Source organism: Lottia gigantea, assembly GCF_000327385.1.
Source record: "Lottia gigantea unplaced genomic scaffold LOTGIsca_26, whole genome shotgun sequence".
NCBI lineage: Eukaryota > Metazoa > Mollusca > Gastropoda > Lottiidae > Lottia > Lottia gigantea.
Genome location: NW_008708797.1, coordinates 2,840,044 through 2,857,887, shown reverse-complemented (window position 1 = coordinate 2,857,887; position 17,844 = coordinate 2,840,044). Strand labels below are relative to the sequence as shown.

Sequence of the window (17,844 nt, the reverse complement as noted above, 5' to 3'; positions counted from 1 at the left end):
GGTTTCTCCACTTGTCATACATGATCAGACAAATTGTTCTGCATTTCCTGTTATGGGTCATTCAATATTCAACTAATGACTTAATTCTACTGAAAAATTTACCTTATCTTCAGCCTTTTTAATTTTTTGAAATGTTGATTTTAATTCTGATTCTGGAAGTTGATATTCATCATCATCTTCAATACTTAATAAATCTCCCACAGAACGATTTCTCTTCATTTTACTCTACAATAATATATCATAAATATTCATGTGTGACAATATCATACATCCTAATTTTTAAGTTTTACTTAGACATGTGCACCATTTTGGTTGATTTGTGTCTTGAATATATGTAAATAATCTTCAGAAGTACTAGAAATGTATGAAACTGGCATAATTCCTATAAAAATACTTCAAACTAGGAATTTTACTTACTATTTCTATATATAAATGACAGAGTATCTTAAATTGACGGGTCATCATTTAAACATTCAAAAGCAGAAAATTCTGAATTTGAAGGCTCTAATTTGGACAGTGAGCTGTGAACACTATTACTGATTGGCTTGTCTAAAAAATTTCTGTTTCTGAGACTAAATTATGATTGTCCTTTTAATTTTCAAATTAAGATAATTAAAGCGAAAAAAATTGTCTTGATATTCACTTTATCAGGCGAATAAAGCTGAATAATAAAAGGAATCCCTCCATAATCTACGTCTCTGTGAAATGAGAACTTTTCTATCAGATCCTTTTAAAGAATTGCTACCTTTAATTTTGACAGAATATACTTTTATAACCAATGTATCTACAGTATCTAAGCCATAAATTCTTACCAGCATTGTATGTAGTTCTTCCATAGCACCAGCATTGTCATCAGGACAGGAAGGCTGAATAGAAAACAAGAATAATGCTGAAAGGGAGACAATAATCTCATGATGGAGAAACAGTATGCTTTCTCATTTTGGATTCATTTTTTAAGTTAACAACTGAGAAAGACATATCAAGTTAAAGTGAATAAGTTTTGCTATTTGTCTAATACAAATTAATTTCTCTTTCTTATACAACACATTAATTTCTTTGTCTAATACAACACAATTTCTTTGTCTAATACAATTTCTTTGTCTAATACAATTCCTTTGTCTAATACAACACAATTTCTTTGTCTAATACAACACAATTTCTTTGTCTTATACAACACATTAATTTCTTTGTCTAATACAAATTAATTTCTCTGTCTTATACAACACATTAATTTCTTTGTCTAATACAACACAATTTCTTTGTCTAATACAACACAATTTCTTTGTCTAATACAACACAATTTCTTTGTCTAATACAACACAATTTCTGTAATGAAAGAAAACATGAGGAACATACCCGTCTAACTGGTTTTAATACTGGTCGTAAGGCTTGATTTCCTTGTTTTATTCTGGACATCATTTCATTAATAGCTTTATTATAATCTTCATTAGCTTTAGCTCCACCTGTGGCCACTGAAAACAATATTTGTATTTTTTTGGGTGTGAACAATATTTATTAACACCTAGGGAATATCAGCCCTTGCAAAGTTGCGTCTGACACCTCACATCACCCTCTAAGATTATCAAGTCCATAGCACTTCTACAGAGTTTGAGCTAATTGACTTGAGAAACCCTGGGCAAGAACCAATAACACCCTCTCATTGAAACTAACTTAACTGCCAAAAATGAAAATTTGTAATTTTCCTTGGCAAAATTTCACTTCAAGGCCATGCCTGTCTTCATAATTCCGTAGGAGCTGAGACATAAGATCCATTTGATTTATCAGTTGGAAAAGAAGATCACTGCAAAATGTAGAATGTACAACCTTGTGACTGATAATGGAAAAACCTTTTATCACCCTCTGTCATTTTAAATGACTAAAAATAATCAAAGCAAAACAAACAGGTGTATTTTATATAATCGAGTGCAAAAGATTCATTAATATGTGATTTTAAACTTACATTTTATATTTCTTTCCTTTGTTCTTTTACTTTGACTTCTTGATAAAAATCTATGAAGTAAAATGATCAACAGTAACAACAGAAAAGTTAGTAAATATTTTTATGTATCATGAGGCCATATTAATATCATCAGATTGGATATACCGTTAAATAGACCTTTCACCACTGATATTGGATGTAGAATGATTCAATGATAGACTTACCCTCTATTTTTCATCACTGATACTGGTGGTAGAGGGGGTGGTGGTGGAGGGGGAGGATGTAAAATATCTTCATATTTCTTCTCCAATTCTGTGTCTAAAAAACAAAAGATGCAAGCCAGTCATAAATAGACTCCCTTTGTAGAAATTTTTTTTTGCTCAAATTTGTAAAAACTAGAGACAAAAATGTATAGAAATGTATCCCATAATGTATATGAAAGTTTTACCTAAAAAAATCCAGCCGTTAATTTCTAAAAGCCAAAACTTTACATAGAAGGTTACGTAACCTTTTAAAGTTCGTTATGCTTTTTTCAAGCTGTTAGAAAACTACAGTACAGATTTAAGTAAAATAAACACCTAATTGTAGAGTAAAATGTCTCCTAGAATTATGCATACAACTTACATCCAGATCTAATGATTTATACTGTTTTTCATAATTAGAATACTGCATACAACTAACATCAAGATCTAATGATTTATACTGTTTTTCATAATTAGAATACTGCATACAACTAACATCAAGATCTAATGATTTATAATGTTTTTCATAATTAGAATACTGCATACAACTAACATCAAGATCTAATGATTTATACTGTTTTTCATAATTAGAATACTGCATACAACTTACATCAAGATCTAATGATTTATACTGTTTTTCATAATTAGAATACTGCATACAACTAACATCAACATCTAATGATTTATACTGTTTTTCATAATTAGAATACTGCATACAACTAACATCAAGATCTAATGATTTATACTGTTTTTCATAATTAGAATACTGCATACAACTTACATCAAGATCTAATGATTTATACTGTTTTTCATAATTAGAATACTGCATACAACTAACATCAAGATCTAATGATTTATACTGTTTTTCATAATTAGAATACTGCATACAACTAACATCAAAATCTAATGATTTATACTGTTTTTCATAATTAGAATACTGCATACAACTAACATCAAAATCTAATGATTTATAATGTTTTTCATAATTAGAATACTGCATACAACTTACATCAAAATCTAATGATTTATACTGTTTTTCATAATTAGAATACTGCATACAACTAACATCAACATCTAATGATTTATACTGTTTTTCATAATTAGAATACTGCATACAACTAACATCAAGATCTAATGATTTATACTGTTTTTCATAATTAGAATACTGCATACAACTTACATCAAGATCTAATGATTTATACTGTTTTTCATAATTAGAATACTGCATACAACTAACATCAAGATCTAATGATTTATAATGTTTTTCATAATTAGAATACTGCATACAACTTACATCAAGATCTAATGATTTATACTGTTTTTCATAATTAGAATACTGCATACAACTAACATCAAGATCTAATGATTTATACTGTTTTTCATAATTAGACTATTGAGTTTGCAGTATATATCATAAAACTTTCATCGAGGTTCTAGTGTTTTATACTGTTTTTCATAATTAGAATACTCTGTTTATAGTATATACCAAATAACTTACATCGAGATTCTAGTGTTTTATACTGTTTTTCATAGTTAGAATACTGAGTTTGCAGTATATATCATAAAACTTTCATCGAGGTTCTAGTGTTTTATACTGTTTTTCATAATTAGAATACTCTGTTTATAGTATATACCAAATAACTCACATCGAGATTCTAGTGTTTTATACTGTTTTTCATAGTTAGAATACTGAGTTTGCAGTATATATCATATAACTTACATCGAGATTCTAATTCTAGTGTTTTATACTATTGTTCATATTAAAAATACTCTGTTTATAGCATATACCATATAACTTACATTGAGATTCTAGTGTTTTATACTGTTTTTCATAATTAGGATACTGAGTTTGCAGTATATGTCATATAACTTACATCAAGATTCTAGTGTTTTATACTGTTTTTCATAATTAGGCTATTGAGTTTGCAGTATATATCATAAAACTTACATCGAGGTTCTAGTGTTTTATACTGTTTTTCATAATTAGAATACTGAGTTTGTAGTTAATATTATATAACTTACATCAAGATTCTAGTGTTTTATACTGTTTTTCATAATTAGAATACTGAGTTTGCAGTATATATCATATAACTTACATCAAGATTCTAGTGTTTTATACTGTTTTTCATAATTAGGATACTGAGTTTGCAGTATATGTCATATAACTTACATCAAGATTCTAGTGTTTTATACTGTTTTTCATAATTAGGCTATTGAGTTTGCAGTATATATCATAAAACTTACATCGAGGTTCTAGTGTTTTATACTGTTTTTCATAATTAGAATACTGAGTTTGTAGTTAATATTATATAACTTACATCAAGATTCTAGTGTTTTATACTGTTTTTCATAATTAGAATACTGAGTTTGCAGTATATATCATATAACTTACATCGAGATTCTAATTCTAGTGTTTTATACTATTGTTCATATTAAAAATACTCTGTTTATAGCATATACCATATAACTTACATTGAGAGTCTAGTTTTTTATACTGTTTTCCATAATTAAAATATTTTGGTTATAGTATATACCAAATTACTTACATCGAGATTCTAGTGTTTTATACTGTTTTTCATAATTAGAATACTGTGTTTGTAGTTGTATTAATTGTGTAGATAGTTGATCACGTTCTTCATGTAACTGTTGATTATCACTTTCTAATGTACTAATAATATCTTTATCTTTTAATTCTTCCAGTTCTCTTTCAAAATCTTTTAACTATAAAAAAGATATATTTTGTGACAGATTTCACAATTTTTCGTTGTCAGCTTAGAGGCCTTTTTCAAAGATTGTAAACAAATTCTCAAGCCTTTTTTATGTGAATCAGGTGCCTGTCTTTAGAGAAATGCTTAATCATATATGATGTCACTATCAAAAAGATTCTTATTAAAATAAGGGCCATAATGAAAGCTACATCATGAAATGTTTTGGTGGTATTGCATGACCCACAGACAAATATTTGACTAAAAAGAAGAAAGGTACATATTGAAACTATCTGTGCCCCAGATACACATATAAAGTTCAGAAAACCTCTTTACAATCCCTTTCAATCAGCCAGTTATGAAATCCTACATCATATTAATCCCACATCATAAATTCACAATGAACAATATGTATGTCTTTTTTTTTTATAAATTTCTGTTGATTGAATAGTTTTATGTGAATGAGAGCAGAATACAGGACATTGTCTGCTGACTCTGTCATCCTTACATCTCGATCAAGAATAAGGGTTGGATTCATTTTATGTCTACCTCACTGAATTTTACAATTTTTGGACATTGGTAAGGCAGTTTTCGAGTTTTTTCCTTGTAATATTTTCCTAGACACCCAAGTTAATTGTAAATTACCTTATTCCTATGTTCTTTTTTCATCATTTCTAATTGTTGTGTTAAAGTTTCTACTTCATTTAGAGCTTTCATTAATCTATCATCAGACATAGCACTAGATAATAGAACAGCACTCTGTCTCTTCATAGCTTCACTTTGCGCATACATCTATAATACCAATGAAAAAAACTATACTGGCAGAATTTCCCTCATTGCACACCTCGTGATGTTGCCAATCTTCATTACCGCAATTGGGTACGGAAGAGGTGGACGTAAAACTCCATTCATTTCATTTCATTTGTGCTTTTCGTTTTGATGGGGCCTTTTTTTTAAATCAGCCAATTTCTTTGATAAATTAAAATAAAAATTACCTCTGTAGCAAATGTTTCAGCTGTATTTTGACAAACTGTAGCTTTTTCATATTCTTTCTTTAAATTTTCATATTCTTCATATGCTGCTTCAGATACTGAAATAGTCAGATAATAACATGTAATTACTTATTCTCTTAGTAAACCTTACTTTAGTCTATTCAAAGTGACTGAAATAGCTTAAAACATGTTCCTCATATAAAATACTCAACAGTTATGATGATTTCTATATTAAGATTAAAACATCTCAACACTACGCCTTGCAGCATAACAAGAGCAAGCAATGATGGCAGTCTGATATCTTTTACCAGATTCTAGACAATGAAGTGTGAATGCTTACCTGAAGTGACTTGTTTTAATGAATCTTTATACTGAGCTACAGATACTTTACATTGTTCTAGTTCCTTAATTAATAAGTCATTCTGAAACATAATAACATGATTGTCTGATTAACATATATTAAGACCAATAAGTAGCTACAACTTGCTGAAATGTTGTCATGTATGACATTGCCAAAATTAAATTGGAATTCAATAATCCTTTGTACTTCACAAGAAATTTTACAATAAATTCAATAAATTGAATTCAAGCTTTCTAGCCCGTAGATTTTCGCATCATTGTTTACTTTGATCAAAGTTAAACTAACCTTCAAACTGGATTATAGCACATATAGCTTTAACATTACATCATATTGTATATAATAACAGTAGAACTTACCTTTTTAAATAAACCAGAATAATCATCTTGTAATATGGCAAAATCTTCGTTGCGTTGTTTTAATTCAGAAGACAATGCTGCCTTTTCTTCCTCCAATTCTGTTAATATAACATTATAAACATGTGATAGTTATTTGCCTACCTAATACCAACTGAATATTATCTACAGTTTTTCCTGACCAAATTTTCACGGGACCTACAAATTTTTATTTTGTGAAGGATGTTGTTCAACTCAATGAAATCATGTGAAAATGTGGGAAAATGAAAGAAGATACATCATTAACATAAATAAGAATACTTTGTCTTATAAAAAATGAAAGCTGAAATTTCATGTTAAAACCTACCTGTTATTTTCTTATTAAGTGTATCTAGATAGGGTTTAAATGTATCAGTTTCATCTTCAACAGGTACCTCCCCATCATGAATATCTAAAAATGCTTGACTCTGTCTTTTTAACACTCTATTTTCTCTAGTGATCTAGAAATAAAATTTCATTTTGTAATGTTTCAAATGAATGAAATTAATAGTTCTTGCTTCTGACATCGGACTGTGCATCGGACTGAATTTCACAAAAATTAAATTTGTCATTCAAGGCTGTCTTAGAATGCCAAGATTTATGTTTTAGACCTGAAATCAATCACCAAAAAGAGTCAAATTACAGTATTTACATTTTTTATGCAAATCCCAAAACCCAAAATATATTGAATTTAGTCCAAAAACACATTGTTTATAAACTAGACAAGGAAAAGAAGTGTTTATTTTTCATCACGTGAAACGTGAAAATTAGTATTCAGTCATGAAATTTATAACATCATTTTAAATGTTTCTATATCCTAGGGGCATTTGAAAAAGATAGCTTAGCAGGCAAGGTAACATACGCCCACTGGCAGCTGTCAGAAATGATAAAACAATCTTTAGTGACTAAAGTATGAATTTTCTCATATTAAAGAAATTATATTATATATTTACTGCCAGTTATTTATACTGAGAAATTCCACCAAATTTTTAAAAATCAATATCCATGTTTCATGAAAATCAATTGAAAACTGTAGTCTTTAATGTGTTCACAAACAAATTTTGACACGTTTTTGCTAAGTCAAGGGAAATAACTCAAAAACAATTCATCAAAAGAACATCAGATTCGAACTTGACCATGTTTCATGAAAATCATTGAAAATTGTAGTCTCTATTGCGTTCACAAACAAATTTTGACGCGATTTGCCTAATTCAAGGGCAATAACTCAAAAACCGTTCAGCTTAAGATCGTCAACTTCGATCTTGACCAAGATCTCATCAATATAAATGATTTCATTAAAACTGTAGTCTCTATTATGTTCACAAGAAATGTTGACGGACCAACAGACCACATTTCCATGTGGGCGTATAAAGTACTAACAAGTAAATTAGTCTCTATATGATATCATGTACTATAATTTCCTGGTGTAAAACAATCATCTGATGGTCCACATTTTATGAATACAAAAAAAAATTGAAGACTAACACTGACAATAAATAACAATAAATGTCAGATTCTGTTTTTATAATATGATGTAAAAATATTTTGTCATTCAACAATAATTGAGTTCACTAAAGAAGCATCAAATTTCGCAAATATTTTTATTAAAATAATTTGAAGATTGAAATTTTCAGAAACTTAAAACTTTTCAATTGTCATAACAAATTCGTTGAAAAACATGATCTGGTCCAGGGCTTATGATTTTTCTTTATTTGCTGGTCATGTCTGATTAGAGATCAATATAACTGACTCTATTTTTTATCCTCAGGACATTTCCTATATACAAATATGCATTACTAACAAAGATAAACTGATATATATAATATAAATTACCTTTGAAGCAAATTTCTCTGCTTCATGTCTACATTCCAATTCAATTTCATATTTCTCTTTTAACGTAGAATATTCAGCATACACTGGTTCTAATACTACAAGAAAAACAGTAATGTAGGTGTAGTAACTATGACTGTTGAAAATTGTTTAGGTCTCAAACTAAAATTGTCAAACTCAGATATTCAAGAATAAATATGAATTATAGTCTTTATTATTAAATGTTAATGCTTCATATTATCATTTGATATACCTAACAGGTTTATCATGTCTAACCATGATAGCAGTAATCAACCTTTGACTTCCAATATGATATCGTGGGTGACCGCTTGAAACCTTGTATAACGATATATGACGCGGAATTACTTTTCGAGAAAAACGCAAAAAACTATTTGTACGCGTATTTTGTTAAAATCTTTTTTATTATTTTTTTTACCGCTATACGTGGTTTTCATTCTTGGAAAATATAAACCTCGTATAACAATTTGAAATCTCTGGCCTATTTAACCAAAAACTCGTATAATAATACAGTATAAGAGGTTTTTCATTTTCAGCCTCAGAAAAGGAACATTGAACCTCGTATAATATAATATTTTATGAGGTTTTAAATCTGACTGTTTATATACGTGTTATTTAATTAGCGCTTTTTGAGTTATTTACAATCAAGCTAAGAATGAGAGGTTTTAATCACAAGATCCGCACCTTTAAGAGCTTTCGAATGGTACCAAAAAGTCAAAATGACCAAATATGGCATATACGAGTTTCAAGCCGTCACCCACGATATGCCACTGGTTTTGTAATTTTTACTGGTTTAATTAATTGAGCGAATCACTGGTTTACTATAATTGATGAATGTTGCAACTAATTACTACATAGGCCACAATGGCATATAAGCTTACAGAACATGAAAAAATCAATTATACATAACAGACAAATGCTGAAAATCAACAGCCTTGGAAACCTAGAAAGTACTGTGATGGACCTTACATTTTCTAATATGTAATAATTGTTTTTCTCTTTCATCCAATCTTTTTACAACAGCATCATACTGAAATATTCAATTATAAATAAAAACAATATTATCAAGACAAATTTTACAATAAATCAACTTAGTATGATTTATATTTGGTCAAGGTTGAAATATAATGTGCACTCAACCTTGATTTTGATTTTTAAAATGTCATTATAAAATAGTAAGAGGAAGTAATTTGATTCAGTGACTCATGTGTTTTGTAATCAGAAAGAAACATGTGAATAGCATTGGCTATAGGAGGAAGTTGACAACAGACCAAATCATATGTGAGAACATAAAACCTAAAACTATAATTCTCAGAGCGGATTTTGTCAATTGCCCAAAAAGATTTATACTCTTAGCGTGAAGGTTTTAAAATTCATGCTATGTCTATGCGCAAATCATAAGTATTTATTCCATTGCAAGAAATTCTTAATCTTATGAACTGTTGAAATAAGGAAATTTGTCAAACCTTATTTTTATTTTCATTAAATTTCTTGATCACTTCTTCATACTTGTCCACAACTACAACAACAAAACTCTTAAACAATAACATAGATTAATCTTGTTTTCCATAAGTTTGTATAACTTTATCAGTTGGTACAAAATTAATGAATCTCACAATCTATAAGTTTGTATAACTTTGACTTTACTAGCACTACTGTCTGACTACATTGAGCTTTAAATCAAATCTTTTCTCTCACTTCACAAATATTTGTACTACCGTACTAATATATAGTAAGTTACTAGTTATCTATCAGTTTCTGAAAGCATTTTTATACAGAAAAACAATAGCCTAATGCTTTCTCAAAACAAAAAAGGGGCATGATAACATTTCAAGAAAAGAAAAAAGTAAACAAACCTTTAAAACAATGAGATGATAAAGCTTTCAGTGTCTCCTCTTGTTTTAAATATTTTACTTTCCAGTCGTCACTTTTGTCGTTTGTGGACATGTTACAGCTTACAGAAATATACTATAAACCTTTTAGATTAAACTTCAGCAATAATTAAATAATCGGAACTAAAAATTGTAAAATCAAAATAAGGACGTCCGAGTTGGTGACCTTTGACATGTTAAAATTACACCAATAAACAATTTCAATTTATAGTCCTAGATATCTAGTCCTTCAAAAGTGACATGAACTTCAATGAGCTTTGCCCGAAAACTTCTACTTTACTATTTTTTGAACTCTTGCCTTGATTAATCAAGATAATATACAGTGAATTGAACTAGACTAATAGATGGCCTAATATCTCGTAGAATGGACATAAAACTTAAAGTCTCAAACTTGGACATTCATTTAACTAAGTAATTATTGAAAAATTGTGTTTCAAAATAACTTAAAAAATAAAGAAAAGGCATATATATAGAAAAAGTAAGCTAAATGTCTAGTTTGAGGTATATTTGAAGGAATTATGTGATTTTCGCTCTAATACTTCTGGAGACTATTTAAATATATTCAAGGCCAAAATGAATCCCAGAAAATGGCGAACCATCGTCTTTAAATGTGATGAATATTGCCACAATACATAATTTGACATGTAACAGAATTTTAAGAGAAACATATTATAATAATATATTCGTTTACAGATCAAATGGTGGAGATGCAAATTCAGCAAAGACTGCTGTTTGTAGATAATAACAGCCTCGTCTTTAACTTGCATCGAATGTTGAAATATTTAAAAATCAGTGATTGCAAGAAATTAAAAAAAAAATTGAGATGAAATCAGTTTTTAAAGGCCATGGTTCGCCTTTTTCGGTGGTTGATTCGGTGGTTGATTTGGATATATGTAAATAGTCTTCAGAGCTACTAAAACTGAACGAAATTCGGATGATTCCTTCAAACATACCTAAAACTAACAATTTTTCTTTCTGTTTCTAAATATGTCTTTTCTATATATGGTGGAGTATCAAGAAAAAGACGAGTCATCATTTTAACTTACAAACGCGAATAATTTTATACACACATGATTTGATGGTTCAAATTTCGACTGTGAGCTGCGAACAAAATTACTGATTAGCTTAGCCCAAAAAAATCCTGTTTCTGCCACTCCGGTACGATTGGTCAAACGGATGGCATACATGTCCCTTAAAATTTAAACATATTGGAGTAAAGACAGTTATTAAAATTTGGTTGAAACGTTATTGAACACAATATCTAAAGATTTGCGGAAAAGGAAGGTAACTGCTGTTCTTAATAGCCCCGTCACACCGGACTGATAACATTTGCGATATCCCGGACACTAGAAATGTACTTGATCACCGGAAAACGTGAAGAACACGCGAAAAGAAAATACCCTGTAAATACAAATTCTACAACATTGCTATCAACCTGCGAAATATCCGACCATATTGCGTTCCTGGGGTAAAGTCTATGGACTTTAGGCGTTTATGGAGAAGCCTGCTATAGATATTCTCGATTCCGTTGTTAACAGCGATTATTGGTGACATTGGGATGCCTTTCCGATGTGATTGAGCTATAACAGGCTAGTGTAATAAACAAATAAGTGAAGTAAACTGACTTAATAAAAAGATATTGAGATATTTATGATAATGTTAAGTAATTCCGATCAGTTATAAATAAGAGTAAATATTTCATTTTATGAAAATATATTGCGAAGTGTCGAATATGCAAGGTTAAAGAGCAAAGAATTGTTTTTTGGGACATAACTCTCACGTTTTTCTGTATCTATATTTGTTTCATGTAAATCATCATTTTGATGGTAATTTTCATTTTCTTTGTGTTTCTGTGAAATATTTCTTTTATAAAACCTTTCACCCTTCCCTGTATCTACATCAGTTTGATATAAACCTACATTTACTAAATAAACTTCATTATAAGTTTGATTAAACTCTTCATTTCTGACTTTTCCTGAACAAGTTTGATATAAACTTCCCAGTTTTTCTGTAATATTTTGACATAAACTTTTTCCTTTTCCTTTTTCTATTGCAGCTTTTTGTTCAAATACAGTTTGGTGCGCTTTTTGTAGAATGTGTAATTTTGCTGAATCTGTACTTGAAAGTTGTAAACTTTCAATTTGTGATTTTTCTGTACCATATTGGCTTTGACCTTTCATTTCTGTTGTATCTATGTTAGTTTGATATAACCCTTCAGTATCAGTTTGCTTTTCTGCCGTTAAGAGAATCTTTGTAGTTTCTGCAAACTTTACTGGGCTGTGCTTATGTTTGTACTGAGAAGCAGCATTGATCTGATTTATAGAAGGTCTATTTGTCCACCGCGTCTGCGTGCCTTTAGTTACCTTACTTGGTGGAAATTCTGGATGACCAATTTTCTTAATTGACCGCTTCTCTTTAAGTTCACTGTGTGCAATGGATTCCGACCAATTATCAGCATCAGCTTTTGGCCGCATGTTTTTAGGATGTGTAGAACATTTATGTGGTGAAATATCAGGAGGCTCTACACAAAGGTAGTCGGCTTCTGGTTTCAGAACGAATTCAATTTTTACATTTGTTTTCTTATTATAATATGATCGTTTAATCCATGCAGTCATTTTATCTGAAATTATAACCACAATAATACATAAACTTTAATCAAATAATCAATATTTTAACTATATTCGCAGATACCGTGTATCTTTAGATGCCGTGATTCAGTTTTCACATTGCTTTCATATTCAAAACTCCTTAGAATTCTCGACTATTAGGCCTACTCTTTATTCAATATACAATTAAATGATCTCAAAGGCACATGGTATATTTACTTCAGGTAATGGTGAAAGGTAGTTTCGATATATAATAATTCCTTCGAAATAACTATCGCTTTAAGTTAATAAAACTAAAAATTTATAATATTTATTATGCCCTTCTTGATTTTTTCATAAATTCCTTGCAAATCAGCGCACAAATCTAATCATTGATTTCATATTAGGCATTTGTAACCATTACTCTCTCATTCTAGAATATCCTACAGGTCTGTGATCTTGAACACAAGCAATCTAAAGAATTTCGGTTTTCCTCTTCTTAAAATGACAGAAATGAGATTGAATTGAAAAAAAATCCTAATCCATCGAGAATATAACCACATACCTTTTTTAGTTTTCTCATTTTCATATGGTATGATGGGTGGACCAATATAATATTGTGGACTATCTGACAAGTATCTCATTAAATAACTGAAACTCATTTCAGTCAAAACATCAGGATCTGGATAGTCCAAAGCGATAAATTGAGAACACCTGAATGCAAACCGTATATTTTTTCTTTTACCACCACCATCAGTAACTTGGAACACGATTGCATCTCTATATTGTAGAATATTCGAGGTTATGTCCACAAGGGTTTGTAATGTGGGAAACCTTTCGACATAAGCCATATTCTTGTATCTTCGATATTGTACCGAACCATCTGGTCGTAAAGCTCTGTAGATTTTGTAAATTTCTCGCATCATCTCGTAATATAGAGCTGGAGGTTGTGTTAAATCAGGATCTATAACTGGTTTAAATAACTTGCCTGAACCTAATGGTGTATGAAAAACATATTATAATGTAAATTAACAAAGATAGCTTGCCAGGCAAAGTAATATACGCCCACTGGCAGCTTTGATTTTAAATAAAAATATTTGGCAGTACCAGGCCTGTAAACACCCCCCACCAACCACCACCACTAAATACAATCTTACAAGCTAAAAATTCACAAAGTTGTCCAGGAGGGAAACAAGAGAGGTATGAGTATTCGTAATGACCCAAGGATGAACTCTATTGAAAGTCATAATTTTTTTTTATACGAAAAATAATTAGTATTAGTTATTGTCCTTGTTCTTGAAAATGCGCTCAATTTTTAGCTCGTAATCACTTTCTAAGGCGGATTTTGACGAAAATTGGTGTGAGTGTTGTAATTTATCAAGGATGAACCCTATTGAAAATCGTGTTCTTCAGAACGCGTTCAATTTTTAACTCGTAAACGCTCTAGGAGTTTCAATATTCTTGACGGATTTTGACGAAACTTGCCGTGAGTGTTAGTAATCACCCAAGGCTGAACCCTTTATTGAAAATCAGAAAAATCGGCATTCAAGTTTTAGCCTGTAAACACGCTAAAAGGTCCAATTTTTGACAGATTTTAACGATACGAATGTATATATATATGTCTTAAGGTTGACTATTTCATATTTATAAATCAAAGCTGCCAGTGGGCGTATATTACCTTGCCTGGCAAGCTATATGTCACGTTACTTTTAATAGTATGAGCTGTAAAATAATAGATATATTAGTACCTCCTGTTTCATTTTGACTCTTCTCTTTAACATTTGGATAGTCCCTGGCGGTTATCACACTGGCTTCACAGTTTTCATTCCAGAAGGATTTCAGAGCTAGGTAATCAGTTCGAACGTGTAATGTCCTGTCCATTCGACTTTCCCATTCTGCTATCTTTTGTGTCTTTACGTTGATTACTGCCCATTTCCAATATACAGGACGTGACTTGAGAGGTAGCTACAATAGAGTGACATAAAGCATTCTGCAACTGAAGAATCTTATTGTGATGTTATCATGGAGATGGAGATCAACTTTTTTTTACTAACTCGGCACTAGGTACTCTTCATGTTCACAATGTCAAGCTATTACGAGCTTCGTCGTTTACCTTGATATCTTTAGGCACTTTTGTTGTATGTTATTTTATGAAACATAAGTCAAAACATTTTGACAGCACAGACGACAACCAGTAGTTACACGCGCAGTCACTTCCTTTACAGTCTTTCTGAAGGCCCTAATTGATTGAGTACGCTGCAATCCAATCATATCACAAATTACCGTGATTCAAGAAAAGTTCCTATTGATGTCAAGGTATTGGTTCGTAATACCTTGAAATTGTCAAGATTGACACCCTTAAGAACCAGACTGTTCGGTAGAAAATTATCACATTCAATCCAGTGGAATATGTTCGCATCTACGTAGCAAATTAATGAATACATCTATTAAAAGCAGAAAGTCGGGCAAAGTACCATACGACCACTCAGAAAACCATGTAATAATATACCAAAACTTCTTCCAATTTTCGTTAAATTTTTTCAAGGTAAATGACTAAAAAACCGTTCCACTAAACAGCGTCAACCTGGGATTGGACCGAGACCTCATCATACAAATTAGCATACCAAGTTTCAGCTAAATCAATTTGTAAGCTCCATTTTCAATTAACCTTTTGAAAACAAATGCAGTCTGATCAAGTGGATAAATAGTTGTAAATAACATATTTTAGAAATATTTTCACGTATTATTTACGAAGTTTTTGATAATGAAAGATTTGTATACTGCTCCTTTAACCTATATTTATAGAGGTCAAAGGGCTTGGTGATTGTTCAATCAGCAATAGAAGTAAACTAATAACACATTTTTAAAATTAACCAACCTTTAATTGTACATCCCATTGATTTGAGTTTTCGCCTAACCTAGTTGCTAGTATCGACCGTGTAGGTATCCAGCATCCCATTGCTGGAACCGAACCTAATAGACAAACCCTTTGGTTTTTGTTAACTTTTTTCTCCAGAAGACTTATTTTAACATCACATTCTTTAACTTTGATATGATTTGGATGTACACTAGCCATTTCCCACATAGAAGGGAAGTTTTTCTTGTAATATCCCACACAATCTTTCCTTCTTACAGTTTGCTCCACATCAAAGAAAATGGCTCTAGTTTCGTCCCTTGACACCAAGGCCCAGTTCCATTCAAATTCTGTAGCCATCGGAAGTTTCACCTCACAAATCCAAACTTGATCATCATATTCTTCCTCGTTTTCATCCTTTTCCTTATAGTCACTTTCTGCCTTGTAATATTCTTTCACATCACCATCTTTCCTTTCATTTTCTTTCCCATCATCTTCGGTCTCTGAATCCGTATCATCATAAATTGATGGTGAAGCTATGATAGCTCTATCTAATTCCCATTCACCTAGCTCATAGATATCACCAGTTATAGCTGGTTTCAGATTCTTCGGGCATTTAAAGTTTTTCAACTGAAAAACAACTGGAACTAATGCCGGATCTAATATTATTTCCATTACGATGACTTTATGGTAATTATACTTTCATCTGCAATGGACTGACAATGCCTTGACGTTACAGATGGCTTTATGACGTCAGATCGTTCTCAAGAGTTACCTGCTATAATGGCGAGTTTTTTCACTCATACTGTGTTTTATTGAAGACGTGATCGTCACCAAAATGCAGTTATAAAATATAATTTACAGGCGAGAAATGCTGTTTGATCATCTTAATTGAAATAAACCATTCATTTATTGTGTCAATCCGATTTTATTTTTGGGAAAATAACCTTGAACTTGAAGTAGAATACTCTGGTCTTAATCAAGAAAGTTATTTTGTATTTTCTAAAGGTTTTATCGAAGATGCAGGGTGAAAAGTTCGAATATCGTTATGAACCTGATTCAGTAAATGAAATACAGTCCAGTCCTTATTTTGCGATGGTTCGAGGCAACAGACTGACGCAATTTTGGAACAACTGTTGATTCTGAATTCAAATTTTGGTTTCTCTATGGTGGTGTCATAGTGGCAAGCCTCTCATAGAGCGTCTTAGAGGGCTCTCTCAAGAAAAAGTGAATTGATTTTGTGTATTCACATCCACCCACCCCCAACCACTGTTTTAAAAAAAATTTGATGGAAATGGTGTAAGGACATTATTATGGTATGACTGAACTTCAAAAATATCCATTTCTCAATTTATCTGAGTTTGGCGCATCCTATATACATGTAAATAAATAGCTTTTAAACCCCTGCAACCTCGGATGTGCATAAAATATCCACAACACAGGGCCTAGTTTTTTCCTTCTTTACATCAGCTGACAACTTTCAAAATAGCTATTATAGAGGCTGGAATAGAGTCAGATGTTTCGGTCTATCTCTATCTCTCGCCTTTTTCCTCTCTTTTCAATTCTTGTCTCTTTCTGCACCTTATTCCACGCTTTCTCACCTTTTTCCACACTTTTCGCCCTTTTCCTTGCTTTCTCTCCTTCTCGCCTTTTCCCTCCCCTTTTTTTCAATCTTCTTTATCAGTGCACATTTTTGTGAAATCGTTCATTTTAATTGAATTATTTAAAATTTCCACACAATCGTACGAAATTGATTTCGAAAGAATCTAAAGTAACACATATTACTTCAAAATAATGAGTTTTGCTATTCTGGCATGCGGTATTTTGCTCATGTATTTAGGATGTAGGTAAGTCGGTCACAGTTAATTTGGTCACCGGAAATACGGTCACAGTAATAAAGTTACAAAGTTTTATGGTCAGAGTAATACGGGCACACGGTATTTTGGTCACAGCAATACGGGCTCAAAAGGGTATTTTGGTCACAGTAATACGGGCCTAACAGGGTATTTTGGTCACAGTAATACGGACACAAGTTAATTTGGTCATAGTAATAGG

The 17,844-nt window shown here is 31.0% G+C and overlaps 2 protein-coding genes across 2 annotated transcripts; both read right to left on the bottom strand.

Moving 5' to 3' along the window:
• Window positions 1-102: 102 nt before the first annotated feature.
• LOTGIDRAFT_232226 (hypothetical protein) lies at window positions 103-10,405 on the bottom strand (the record flags this gene model as incomplete). The annotated part of the gene is made up of 16 exons (XM_009056089.1): window positions 103-225; window positions 813-866; window positions 1,357-1,472; window positions 1,961-2,010; window positions 2,164-2,257; window positions 2,518-3,540; window positions 4,728-4,902; window positions 5,532-5,678; window positions 5,882-5,976; window positions 6,219-6,300; window positions 6,596-6,693; window positions 6,939-7,071; window positions 8,444-8,538; window positions 9,428-9,488; window positions 9,925-9,977; window positions 10,315-10,405. Coding segments are annotated over 16 exons (2,490 nt in total), but the record flags the coding sequence as incomplete, so codon positions are not given.
• Window positions 10,406-12,053: 1,648 nt separating this feature from the next.
• LOTGIDRAFT_160912 (hypothetical protein) lies at window positions 12,054-16,464 on the bottom strand (the record flags this gene model as incomplete). Its single annotated transcript, XM_009056088.1, has 4 exons — window positions 12,054-12,970; window positions 13,501-13,929; window positions 14,684-14,900; window positions 15,814-16,464. The coding sequence occupies 4 exons, from the start codon at window positions 16,462-16,464 to the stop codon at window positions 12,054-12,056; spliced, it is 2,214 nt and encodes a 737-aa protein (XP_009054336.1).
• Window positions 16,465-17,844: the final 1,380 nt, after the last annotated feature.